Source organism: Elephantulus edwardii, unplaced genomic scaffold (genome assembly GCF_000299155.1).
Source record: "Elephantulus edwardii isolate Elephantulus edwardi_28Jun2011 unplaced genomic scaffold, EleEdw1.0 scaffold00154, whole genome shotgun sequence".
Classification (NCBI taxonomy): domain Eukaryota; kingdom Metazoa; phylum Chordata; class Mammalia; order Macroscelidea; family Macroscelididae; genus Elephantulus; species Elephantulus edwardii.
The window spans coordinates 1382178-1396258 of record NW_006399904.1 but is presented as its reverse complement, the minus strand read 5'-3'; the positions used below and the strand labels follow the sequence as shown (position 1 = coordinate 1396258).

The window sequence follows — 14081 nt, the reverse complement described above, 5'->3', positions numbered from 1 at the left end:
TCTATAAAGAAGATGTTATCTGCTCATAACTTGTAAAAAAGATACCAAATCAAAATACTGTATATTTTCCAAATATTGTAAAGGCTCAATTTAAAAACATAGTACTCATTAAATTCAAAGTAGTAAAATATGTAGTTATGTTTTATTTGGAAGAAATATTTGTGTAATTCACATAATTCATGAAATCAAATTGTTCAGAGTAACAACAATTTCTATAACTGAGTGCTGAATTCTGTATTCATTGTAATGTATCACTACAAATTCAGCTTTATGGTAACAGTTGGAGAGAAATTTTAAATTCTTCACCAAATTACCACACTTTAGAGGTCAATAGAAGGCCTCATCCCATTCCTTAATGTACATTTTTAAAAATGTCACTAGTTATTATAGAATAAAATCAATACTATTATTCATTTACTATCCTGACATAATGCATATTTAAAATATAATCCTCATTTGTCTTAATGTTCAAAGTATATAGCAAGCAATAATCTTTCTGCCTTGAGTATGGTGACAAAGAATAGAGAAGGAAAAAAAGTGTTTTTCTTTGTTATAAACTTTGAGAAATTAGAGAAAACAGTCTATTTTCTAATAGACTCTTAGGATAGCAATTCTTCAGAGAATCAATGGGTCCCTGAAGGAATCCTTTAGGGAATTATCATAGAACTAAAATATCCATTTCATTTTTGAAAGAATGCATCTGGTCCCAGCTCATTCTTTTTGTTTTACAGTGGTGTTTGGACAGTTTGCATATTTTCAGACAGCACTGAATGACTTGGCAGAGCTTTTTGATGGAACTCATCCACAGACCAGACTTCTCAGCTCACTCTCTGGGTCTCATTCAGGTAAACTTCCAAAGATTTTTTACTTTAATATCATGTAAATAACTTGTATGATTAACTGATTAAACTCTCTTTTTAAGTGCATGAGAAATTAAATATTCAGATTTTTCAGTAAGAACTTGTTTTAGAAATGAGATTTCAAGTCATTGTATTCCATGTACAAAATCACAGGTTTTATTTTAACATTTTATATTTAATAAAGTTATGAAATATATAATTCACATCTTGTGTTTCTATTTTCTGTTCTGTTTTCCTTTTTTGCTAGATAAAATTACTACAATAATTTTGTTATAAATCAATAAAGTTTTAGTACACATAAACATTATTAATAAACATTTATATTATTATGTATATATGCAGACATACTCCATTATTAGCATATAACATCCACATAAATAGTGTTTGCCAAACTATATATTTCATGCATTATTTAAATAAAATAGTTAGTATGCACTCTGGCCTATTTATGTATACATGTATTTATCCATGTAACCATACATAAGACTTTATAAAATACCGGCTGTTACTAAAAAAGTGATTTTTTTTATCCTATACTTTTATTGATATCTTAATGGTAAGAAACTTCACTGCCAATCTAAAGGTAAGAGGTTCAAACCCACCAACTGTTCTATAGAAGAAAGATTTACTCCTGTATGATATACTGCCTCTAAAAGCCCACTAGAGGGTCAGCTTTGAGTGAATCTTGATTCAACAGGACTGAACAACAAAATGCTTTTACTTAAAATTACATTTAGTGGTCTTTCTCAAATGAGTAGACAAACACGAATATGGAGCAAATACCACCACTTTCAATCCTGAAGGGTATTCTTTTGTATTAATGAAGCAAAATAAATCAGCCTCTTACTGCTTACCTTATCTATTATTTTTATTTATTGTATTATTATAATTTTTAAAAGTACAATTATCAATGTTGAACTCTTTTTTATTTATAATATCATTAGATTTTCAACATTTATCAAAACTACTGCTATTATCAGAATTCATCATAGATGTTAATCAACCAGATGCAGTTATTTCCATTTTTTACTTTTATAAATTAAGTGATTTAAAATTTTTGTGTTATTAAGTTCTATGATTGTCCTTATATAGTCCTAGAAATACAAGAGAAGATAGACATTTAAAGGATTGCTGCCTATTTAAAATATAATATCAGATTCATACTCTGCTTAGCTATACTTAAGAGAAACCACTGGTCTTGTTGTTAATGTACTTTAAAATACTAACATATGTATTTTGAAGACTTTTCCAAATTTTCTAATGAGTTTTAAATTAATAAGTATTATTTATTTCAGGTAAAATTATGTTAATTAAAGTGATTCTGAGTAAATAATTAATTTAATTCTTCTGTTTCCTGTAATGTAAATTAATAATAACTGCTATCAGAGCTTCCTTCAGAGATTAATGTTAAATTAATATTATAATTCTGGGGAGCACTTGTGGCATAGTCCCCAGGGAGTTATGCTGCTAACCCACAGGCAGGCTCCTCTCTGACAGTTCAAATCCAACAGCAACTCGTAGGGAGGCAGATGAGCAATCTCATTCCATGTGGTTTACAATCTCAGAAAACCTGCTGGAGGGTCAGCGAGGAGAGGATTCTGCATCTTTGCCAAATAATTTATTGGTTTTATTATAATATGTAGAAAATGTATCTATTTTTTTTTATTTTTTTATTGCCTTTTTGAAAATGTATCTATTTTAACATAGAGAGAAATTATATTCAATATTATAAATATGAGGTTAAGATGTATAGAAAGTACAAGCAAGTGAAAAAGATTTAAAATCCTAACTGAAACAATATATGTGGTTCCAAATACCAAAGTTTGGGTTTGGGGTGTTTTTTGGTTTTTTTCACTTCAATTTTCTGTCTCATTGAGCTGAAGTCAGTAATGATGAGGATAGCTCAGGACAGGACAGGGTTTATTTCTGTTGTTCTTAAAATCACTATGAGTCGTATTTGACTTGATGGCATCTAACAAGGTACAAACAAAAGATTTGTCATTTTAATTACTTTTAAGTGAATAATTTAATAGTATTTATTATCTTAGCAATGTTTTGTAACCTTCATCACTATATCCAAAACTTTTTATCACCCTAAACAAAATCTGTGTTTCTATATTAAAGCCAGGTCTCCCATGCTTACTCGTCTTAGCTCCTGGGAACCGCTCATAAACTTGTCTCTATTGTATTCATGACAGTTTAAATAGTAAATGTATAATTAAAAATTGATGATTATATTATTATATTAACCACTAGAATGGAGTTCATGCAGCATGTCTATTTTTACCTCTAGGGGAAACACTACCTTTGGCTACATCTAATCAAATTCTGCTCAGATTTAGTGCAAAAAGTGGTGCATCTGCCAGAGGGTTCCATTTTGTTTACCAAGGTAAATATTGCTTTGAATTTTATTATAATACTGTGCAAATTACTATTTTCAGACAAACTACTGAAGATATTTGGCTTATATTTTCTATTACTTAACTTATATGTAGTATTTGTGTATTTATACTAAAAATTAATAAAGGGGTCATATAGTTCTCCTGACCACTAAATCAAATATGCCTCAGAAATGATGCAATAGTATTCACTTATTCATAACTATTCATATCTTCCTCGTGAGAAAATAAATTTTATTAAATTATTTTAGCAATATGTCATACAATGATTTAAAATATACTATAATAACTAAAAACCATTTTATCATAAAATTTAAAAAGTGTTCTAGATATCAGTAACAGTGTTAATAAAAATACTTTAAAAAATGTGTTATGCGATTCTGCATTTTATTGTAAAACTGATTTAAAGAGACCACCAGGAAAATTTAGTAAAAATAAAACAAAAAAAATAAATAATTACACATCTAAAAAAATACCCGTTTTTTGAGGTGAGTGGGTGCATGTGTGCCCTTTGGCTCTTGTACACATTTATGCTTATTTCTATATTTAGAGCATATTAAAATGTTTGAAACTGCTTAAAAATCAATTTTTAGAAAGTGGGATATTTTTCACTATTTATATTTTGTCCTTATATTCAATAAGTATGAATTTTCAGAATCACAGGTAAATTACTTACACCAGACCTTTAGTCAGATGTAGATAATAGGTTGATATTTGAAATTATAATCTTTAGAGATAAATTATGTGCTCAAAAATAAAAACTCATAGTTCATTTTTCTCGATATCTCTTTCACTTGAGGCTAGAGATTGCTTGCAGTTCTAAAATACTTTTTTCAAAAATAGTGGTGAAATTTTTTCTTATTAATAGGGTTTTTTTTCTCTTTAGTAAAGACTTCTACAGAAAACATTCTTAAAAACAAAGTATTTTTAAAAAATATGAAGGATTATTTTTATGAAGGATTTTTGCTTTATTTATCCTTTATAAATATTTTCTAATGATTTAACACTGTAAAGCCTTTAGCCTGAATATATTTCACTATAACGCTGTTTTGTATTCACCAATGAACTGGTTTAATGAGTAATGAAGAGAATCAAGGGTATTTGACAGGTGTATAGGATAACAAATATCTTTAATCCAATTTAAATATCAGTTACTTGAATAATGATGCTATTGAATAAGTGGATAATGGACATGTGAAGCAAAATGTATTTTACAGCTTTAAATTTAGTTATAACTAATTTCTGCATTGCTTTGCATAGTGTACACCATAAACAACATCTTTTTCCAGTGTTAATGTCATAAAAATAAATGTCTATATTACTATGCCAAAATAAGCAGATGTTCAACAAAATAACTCTGCATAACATATTAACATTCTAAAATCACATAGCTTAAGTTTACTTTTAGTCCTTTAAAAAATGCAAGTAATTACCATTGTGTACAGCTGCCTTTGATTTTTAAAAGATTTTAAAATTTATCAGTTCATTAGATAAAAATCTCTGATGCAAATTACTCTCTGTAGACCTATCATCAAATAGAGTCTTCAAAAAGCATAATTTTAGAAAAAAGTTTTCATACTTTTAAGGATGTATACGATCACTATCAATATTTTTGCAGGGGCAGGATAGGGATTATCTTTGTGTGCAATTAACTGCCTGTGAAAACCCACAGGAGTGTCAACTATGAGTTGGTTCTGACTCTGTAGTACACAACATTAACAAAACAAATAACGTATTTAGTGATAAGACTTTAAATGTATTAAAGCAATAATTTTGTTTATTTTTATTTAAAATAAAATTTTTATTTTATACCAGTTACTAACAAAGTTCCTTTACGTTGTTTTCACACTAGATTTTTCCCTTTTCCTTTACCCAGTCCTCCTTCCACCCAGCGAATTGTGACCCTAGGATTAACCACACCGCACCCCCTAACCCATCCTCACCCCGTGGCTCCCACCCTCTCCTCTTTGGATCCTCTTAAGCAATCTACAATAATGGTCATACTGTATGGACTCATGGGACTGAGATAGTTTAGATAGCATAATGCTCTCCAGTCCCTCCAAAGTTAGGTAGTAATTTACAAAATCATTGCTCCTATGTGCTGCATTTCATCATGTGAATGTACTATAATTTCTCAATACATTCGAATGTGATTGGACATTTAGGCTGTTTCCATGTTCTTGCTATGGTGAATAACACGGCTATGAACACTGGGGTACGAGTTTCTGTTTGTGCCTCAGTTCTTATTTTTCTTGGAGTGTATTCAAACCAGTGGAATAGCTGGGTCATATGGAATTTCTGTGTTCAGCTATTTGTGGACTTATCAAACTGCCTTCCAGAGTGGTCCACCAACATGTATAAAAGTTCTATCTCTCCACATGCTCTTCAAAATTTATTAATTGCTATCCTGTTGAACTATGCCACTGCTGCTGAAGTGAGGTGGTATCTCATCGTGATTTTTATTTGCATCTCTCTAACTGCCAGTGATTTTGAGCTTTTCTTCATGTACCTGTTGGCCATCCAATAGAACAATAATTTTTAAACAGTGATGAAAAAATACATTCACAGACATATATGTGCATACACATGTATTTTAAGACATTGATTAGTTTATACTCAACTGCGAACCTTTTGTCAGTTCAAATCCACTCAGCAGCATCATGAAAGTGAAGAATCAATGAGGTCTTATAAGCTGCTTGCATTAAGATTACAGGACTATTAATGTAAAATGCATAACATGATTCTGATGACAATTAAGAACAATGACAACTACTAAAATGTATGTATTAGATGTATATACTAGATGAAAGTAGAATAATTTATCACATATTAGACATGTATTTTCTTGAATGTAAAAGACTTTATTTCCCAGCCTATAACAAATTTAAATATATATTAAATGGCCTGAATAGACCTTTTTTGTGTCCATGTTTTTACCAGTGAGATTGTGCAAAAATGGTATCTTTTTGTCAGTACTGAATTCTTTGGAGAAAAGAGGAGGGGAAAACCAACCAAAACCAAGTAGAAACATGAAAGCAATTAAAATATCACTTCACAGCTATTCATATGAAAACTTAAACATTGCTTTTTAGAAGATGTCATTTATATGGAAGCGTAGAAATTAGTTCAACTCTATTGGGCAAAAAATTCTTGAATATTGCTTTCATACGGACTTACAACTTGAATCTTATATAAATTATTAAAGCTCAAAATTGCACAGAATGTTATGACTTCCATGGATTAAAAATACCTAACTTTTATTAAAAGACAGGGTAATTCAGTTACAAAGAGCTATTTAAAGGCTTCAATTAAAAATAAGTGTAGTAGTGCTATGGTGCAAAAAGATAATGCATATGCTATTTCAGATAGACAAAGATCTTCTCTAATCCTTTGCTCTCTAACCCACAACCACACCATTCTGACTCTTTTTTTGTGGAAAAGTTAAGGAGGATACTACAATCCCTTTGAACTTAAGAAGAAACAGATCACACTGAGGCTTTGCTTGAAGTATTCTAACCACATTTTTGCTGGCTTTTTATTTATTTTTTTTAGTCCTCTATCTTCACTACTAGGAAGTACCAGATTATATTAGGAAAGCACAAAGGAAAAAAGGGACTCAGTTACGCTAGCAAACTCCATTCTTCATAATAATAATAGGTTTTGCATAATTTTTCAGCATTCATTTGAAAATAATGTGTCAGCATCAGCATTAGTGGACTTTGTTGATTGTTGGTTTATCTTTCATGAATTTTCAAGTGTATTTATCCACTCAGGGTAATGGATATGTACATGATTTATAATTTACTAGTTACACATGGAGGCTAGAAACTGACCTTAATTACCACATGTCCCCAGTACGATACAGTAATCATTTAAAGTCTTTTATAGTTTGGGACTGAAGCATGTTTTCTTGCTGTTCCAGCTTTTCATCTACTCCAAGTCAACAGCCACTGAGCTCAGCTTTGTAATAATCATGTTGAGTTTTGATACAGCAATTAGGGCAGAGATCTATTGTGAAAATAAGTCTATTCTTTCTCCTGCTGAAATGTGAGAATTTTATATTCACCTACATTTAAAGAAAAAAACCAAACAAACCCAAAACAAAACAAACAACAACAACCACAAAACAACCAAGCACACACTAATCTTGAAAACCAAAAAACAAAAAAAAAAAGGAATTATCCCTTTAAAACATTGGATATATTAAAAACTTTTTGTGTTTGCTTTCAGGCAAGGAATTTTGAATATGCAGTGGGTTAAACACTAGGTTGCAACCAAAGATTGGTGTTTAAACATTCTGCCACCCCAGAGGAGAAAGATGTATTAGCCTGTTCCTCTAATGATTGCTGTTTTGTCAAGTTGACCTTGATTCATAGAGACCTTATGTACGATAGTTCCGAACCCTGCTCTATGCTGAACCAGTCTCACAGCCTCTGACACACCTACCCTCATTATCCCAGTTACTGTGTTAATCCATCCTATCCAGAATCTTCCTCTCCTGTGCTGTTGCCTATTCTTCCAAGCAAAATGTTCCTATTTAAAGACTGGTCCCTCCTGGCAACATACTAAAAGTATGGGAGACAGAGCCTCAAAATTCTTGCCTCCAAGGAGAAGCTTAGTTTCACCCTCTCCAGGACAGACCTATTTCTTCTCTTGACAATCCAAGGTATGTTCTATACTCTTCTCAAACATGACAACTCAAAGGCATCAATTATTCTGACTTCTTTACTCGTTGTCCAGTTGTCTGATGCATAGCAAGTAACTTGGATCAGGCATACCTTAGTTTCCAGACTGGCATTTTTGCTCCTCAGCATCCTAAAGAGTTCCCTGACAGCAAATTTACTAATCCAATATATCATCTGATTTTCTGTCTGTTGATATCAAGAATGTTGATTGTGGATGCCAGCAAGTCATTTTTTTTACTAATCTCAATCTCCTCTCCATTTATCATGGTGCCGCCAATTGGTCCAGCAGTGAGATTCTCTTTTTTTTCCTTGAATTTGAATTTCAATCTATATTTCAAACTCCAGTCCTTAACCCTCTTGCAACAAATTCTACAGGTCCTTCTCTGTCTTAGCAATTATGTTGTGCCATCTACATAATGCAGGTTGTTAATGAGTCTTTCTCCACTCCTGATGTCACATTACCTCCTCATAAGTCTAGCCTCCAGAATGATCTGTTCTGCATATAGATTGAAAAGGTATAGAGACAGGACACATCTATGACATATTCCTTTTCTGATTTTGAACCATTCAGTGTTTCCTTGCTCTGTTCTGAGGACTGATTACTTGTCTAAGTATAAATTTCACATGAGCACTATCAGATATCCTGGGGTTTCCATTCTTCTCATGGTTAGCCACAATTTGTTGTAAACCACAAAGTCAAATGCTTCTGCATAGTCAATGAAACAGATAAATATCTCTCTGGTACTTTCTACTTTTGGCCAAGATCCATCTGATGTTGTCAATGATGTCCCAGTAACATAGCCTCTTCTAAATGCAGATTTTATTTCTGGTAGTTCTCTGTTGATGTACTGTTCCAGTCCTTTTTTGGAAGATCTTCTGCAAGCTTTTGTTTGAATATGATATTAGTGATATTGTTTTATAATTTCCACACAGTTTTGGATCACTTTTTTTAAAAACGAAAATATATATGGATCGCTCCCAGTCAATTGGTAAGGCGGTGAGCACGTCCAGGCCTGCATCTATTTGTAGAAATATATCCATTGGTATTCCATCAATTTCTGTAAAGATTAACAGCATTGAAAGTATTTTATATAGATATACTTTGTTATACAAGGTTACTATAAGTGTTAGGCATCAGGCTGAATATTTTCCTCATTCTAGTTCTTAACTCTCAAGTAGAATCTTCTGATAGTTAATGGTGGAGATTTTCATAATCTCCACTGCATCTTAAGTCCTGAACTTTGTACTCTCATATGAAAACTTGATTGAATTTAACTCTTCAGGGGGAAAAAAAGAGAAAGTAACTAGGGTATTTGAAAATTATCCCCAGAAAAGATTTTAAAGAAGGTGACTCTTAATAATAAGTTGTTTGAAATAATTTATCAATGTTTATTTAAAGAAACATGTGTCAGCATCTCTGAGCTATGCCTTTTGGTTGTTGAGTTCTAATGAATTCTCCCTGTGTACATGATTCACATTTTGCTAGTTACATACCAAGGAATAGACACTAATATAAATGACTGTATGTTTCCAATATATTTCAACAGTAGGAGATATACCACCACTTTTCACGAAGAACAGAATAACTAGAAAGTATTTTTTTAAGAAAAGTTAAAATCCACAAATAAATAAATAAGTAATACAATTTACTAACTGGATAATATAGTCACATTTAGAAACAAGACCACACTATCCATTGTTCTCTAGTCAATGTAGAGCATTTTCCAGAAAGGATCATATGTTAGGATCACAAAACAAGCCTTAACAAATTTAAAAGCATTTAAATGCTCCAATGCATCATTACAGATAAAAGGCTATCAAATTAGAAAAAAACAACAGTAGGATCAAAGAAAATAATTAGTGGAATAATATCTATAATGCTTGTATTTAGTCAAGTTCAAATTAGTGTTACTCTTAGTTCAAATTACTCATGGAACAACTCAATACTCAACTCTTGGTGTTTAATCAGAACTGACTTATAGCTGACACCCCTGCCCATGTGTTTTCAAAGACTGTAAAGTGCATGAAAGGAGACTGCTCAACTTCCTTCCACAGAATAGCTAGTGGATTCTAAACACTTGCGTATGGGTTGATAGCATAACTCTTTACCCACTAGGCCACTAGAGCTCTCCGTTCATATAAGGTGTTAGAAAAATTGCCATGTTTATGGATTACTATTTCTTAACAAGGTCAATACAGACAGTGTTTCCAAAAGTGCCAAAACCTATCTTATTCTATTATGTGAAGTACTCAGTCACAGTGTTTTTTAATTCTTTTCTTTTTCTGTTTATTTATACCTTTGCTCTCAAATATTTATCTTTTAACACCAAAATCATTCTTGAGCTCATGAGATATTTGACAGTAGAAACTAACATTGTACACATTCTTTTCTGCTTTTTGGACACATACTAATTTATTGGAGAACAATTAGCAATCATGTGCATTGGTTCCTATTTTGGTCTTTTCTAGTCCACATGTTTCTTAATTTAGTGGTTTAAAGTTAAACTTGGTGGTTTATAATGTCTTATCAACATACTATTGATGACAGAAGAAGAACTCATGCCTTTAAGCTGTGGTGCTGGAGAAGAGTATTGAACATATCATGGACTACAAGGAAAACAAATAAGTCTGTCTTAGAGAGTATAAAACAAAGTTTCTCCTTGGAACCTAGGATTTGGAAGCTCACTCTCACATATTTTGGGCATGTGTCCAGGGACTGGTCCTTGGAGAACATCATGCTTAGAAGGTTGGAGGGACAGTGCAAGACAGGAAAACCCTGGATGAGATAGATTGACACAATAACTGGGGAAATGGGGACAGGTGTGTTGGAATTAGTGAGAATGGCTCAAATAGGGCAGGGTTTAGATGTGGCACATAGGGTCACTATGAGTTGCAGGGAACATGTCGGCATGTAACAACCACAGTAATCTTTCTGGTTATTTGTATTTATATAGTCTTAATATTTTTATGTAAGAATAAAGATCTCTTTGAATTCACTAAAATAATTAATTTACATCAAAATTATCATCATGCAAAATTTATCATTTCAAGAGGAAAAGAATCTTTGGTTTTATATCATTGTTTCTCATAGTGCATGGATTATGTATGTCAATTGCTACATCTCTGCCTTTCCTAGTCAGTTTTCCTGGGTCACCAGCTCTAATCTTGGTTCTGTTCTCCCTTTCAAGCTCAGTCTCCCACATTCACTAGTTCATGACTTCTTATTAAAGAATCTTCTTATTGAAAAGTTTCCTTTTCTTTAATGTTAATCAAGAAAGAAAAAAAAAAGATGGCACTGCCATCCTATTGATTCCAACTCATGGAGACCTAGCTTTGGGAAGAATATAAACCTTTATGGAAAGACTTCTCATCTTTCTCCAATAGAGTGGCTGGTAGATCCCAACAGTATTTCTATTGCTATCTCTGTGTATGCCTAGTTGGAGTGTTCTCAAGATTTTAGAGGCTACACTTCTCTTGGGAGGAGCTTGCCATCTTTCCCCAGTTAAGTAGCCTGTGGATTCAAACCAACTTCTTTTGAGTTAGAAGTTCAACTTCTTACCACTAAGCCCCTAGAACACCCTACCTTTCTATTGTTGTTTGCCATTGAGTAGGAACTGACTCATAGGTGACCCTCCAGCAGGTTTTCAGAGGCAGGAAATGGCACAGAAGATTGTCTTTCTCCCAAGGAGCAGATGGAGGACTTGGACTGAGTACCTTTGAGATTACAGTGCACCTTTTTACCACTTTGCCACCAAAACTATTAATATTAACACTAATATTAATATTAATAAAATAATGAGAGGTATCTTTAAAAATGGAGTTAGAGTCTGAGAGATGCATTTTATAACTTTGGTAAGAAAAATTCATACAAATATATTACTTGCTTGAAATTCTGGTAAGCATACAATAGCACATACTTACTAGACTTTCTGTGGCTTCATCTGATTTTAGATAGTAAGTAATAAGGCTTAGTTGCTTGTTTTCTACTTCTCATGAACACATATTTTATCCAGAACTTAAAATTGAATGTATTTTACAAAGATGGACCATACATAATTAAATACTTAATTAATGTAATGTTTTATTGAATCAAAACTTTCCACATCTAGTGGAGATTGTGAGGGATAGAAAATGTTCTTTTGTAGCTAAATGAACCAAGAAAAGATGACTTAAATCTCACATTATTTTCAGAACATTTTCAGAACTGTATTATTTCTTTGACTCTAAAAGAGATGCCATAAATAACTGCATATATATATATATATATGTTGTATAGTATTTGTGTTTGTTGTTGTTGCTATGTTATTGAAAAGAACTCATAACATATCTGGACATTGTCATGGCCGCACAATCTCCAACATGCTCAAATCCATTGCTACAGTTACTGTGTCAATCAATCTTGTTGAGAGTCTTCCTCTTTTTTTATTGGACCCTCACCTTTCCCACATGATGTCTTTCCTAAGGACCTGCCTGCCCCTCCTGACAACATGTCCAAAATATGTGTGATGAAATTTTACTATCCGTGCCTCTAAGGAGCCCTGTTGCACTTTCCTTAAGATTTGTTTGCTCTTTTGACAATCCATGAGTTTGCCAGCACTACGATTCAAGACATCAATTGTTCCTTTGTCATTTTTATTCTTTATCTAACTTTCAGATGCATTTTTCAGCTGGACAAAGTGTGTGGTAGTGATAGCTATTTAATGAGTTCCTCCAAGGTCTTTGTTTATTCTTTTTCCCAAAAGGTTTGGGCAAATTCAGAACAGCACCTCTTTCCGCATTAGAAAAACCCCACAACACAGCATCAAGTCTCTGAACCAATGTAACAATCTGATCTGAAAAGTCAATCATTTTAGTTATCACACTCTATTCCAAACTGACCTTATTTGTTGTTCACTTTTCCACTGAGCTGATTTCAATTTTGTTTCACAGCAGCGTGAAATATTTACTAAAAGACAATAATTACTACAGAAAATAGAATTTCTCTCTGATGCTGCCTGACTCATCCAGGTTAAGGACAATGACTAGAAGATTGGTTGAGGGAGTAAAGCGGGGGGGGGGGGGGGGGGGGGTTTAAAAACTTCTCGGGGGATATACACCTCTCAGGGCAGTAAACACCTCACAGGGGGGGTGGGGGGCTGGATAAGTTACTTATTTGTTGGTTTGGTTCCCCCCAGACTTTTCATTAGAAGTGTGATGTCTCAATTTCAAAGCTTTCTCTGTCCTATTGGCTGAGAAAATAAAAATTAGTCTCTCTCTTCATTTTTCACTCCTTCTCTGAAAAATCTCATCTGTCTTAAAAACTACATGGCGGTGTTCTTCATTAAGTGCTATCTTTGGAGAAAATGGATAATCTGATCTTGAGGAAAGTATCAGTAGTAGCACATATCCAGTTGACACTTGATGTTTCCTTCCTCTTAATCTCTGAAAACCCCGAATGATGGTGATGCCCTGGAAATATGCAAATTGGTGTGTTGTTGTGCTTGAAGTCACTTACACAGGCATGGGTACTGTCATGAATAGTAGATAATTCCCAAGTAATCTAAATTACATAGAAAAATTGCCATGAAATACAGTTATAGTTTTGCACTGGATTTTTGAAGACTGATTGTGGAAGACTCCATGGGATTGCTGTCTGTTTGCTTGTCTATTTCTCTCTCACTTCGTACTACTAAATTATAGTAAAATATGCATATGTACAAATATGACAACCATAATTGTAAGGACTATTTTACTATAATAGAATATTATAATTATTTTGCATTCCATTTTCAGTTCTAGAAAAGACTGATTTTTATTTGGTAAGTTCTTATTTTTTCCCCAACCAATTCTTAGAGTTTATACTATTTTATTATCTTTTTCCTTTGTTGGAAAATACTTACAACAATTAATTGAAAGTTGATTAATTAAAAGCATCTCTAAATGCCATTTTCATGGAATTACCTTCTTAATTACACTTATACACATAGTATTTGTCATTTTTCAACTTGAATTAAAGAAAAATAATGACACCAGTTTGTTAGGCAAAGCAGTTCACATATGGAGGGGTTATTTTTTGAGGAAAAAAAAAGCACATGAACAAAATGTCTCAGAGGGCTGTAATTTAAATGAAGACTCAGAAGGCAGAATTATTTTTTTTT

General features: G+C 32.6%; 1 protein-coding gene across 1 annotated transcript in view; it reads left to right on the top strand.

Moving 5' to 3' along the window:
• CSMD1 (CUB and Sushi multiple domains 1) overlaps nucleotides 1-14081 on the top strand; it is a 2584888-nt gene that overhangs the window by 2088002 nt on the left and 482805 nt on the right. The window contains exons 31-32 of the mRNA XM_006895025.1: nucleotides 732-845; nucleotides 3154-3249. Of these exons, the coding sequence (XP_006895087.1) occupies nucleotides 732-845; nucleotides 3154-3249 (210 nt within the window). The remainder of the gene's footprint in view (nucleotides 1-731; nucleotides 846-3153; nucleotides 3250-14081) is intronic.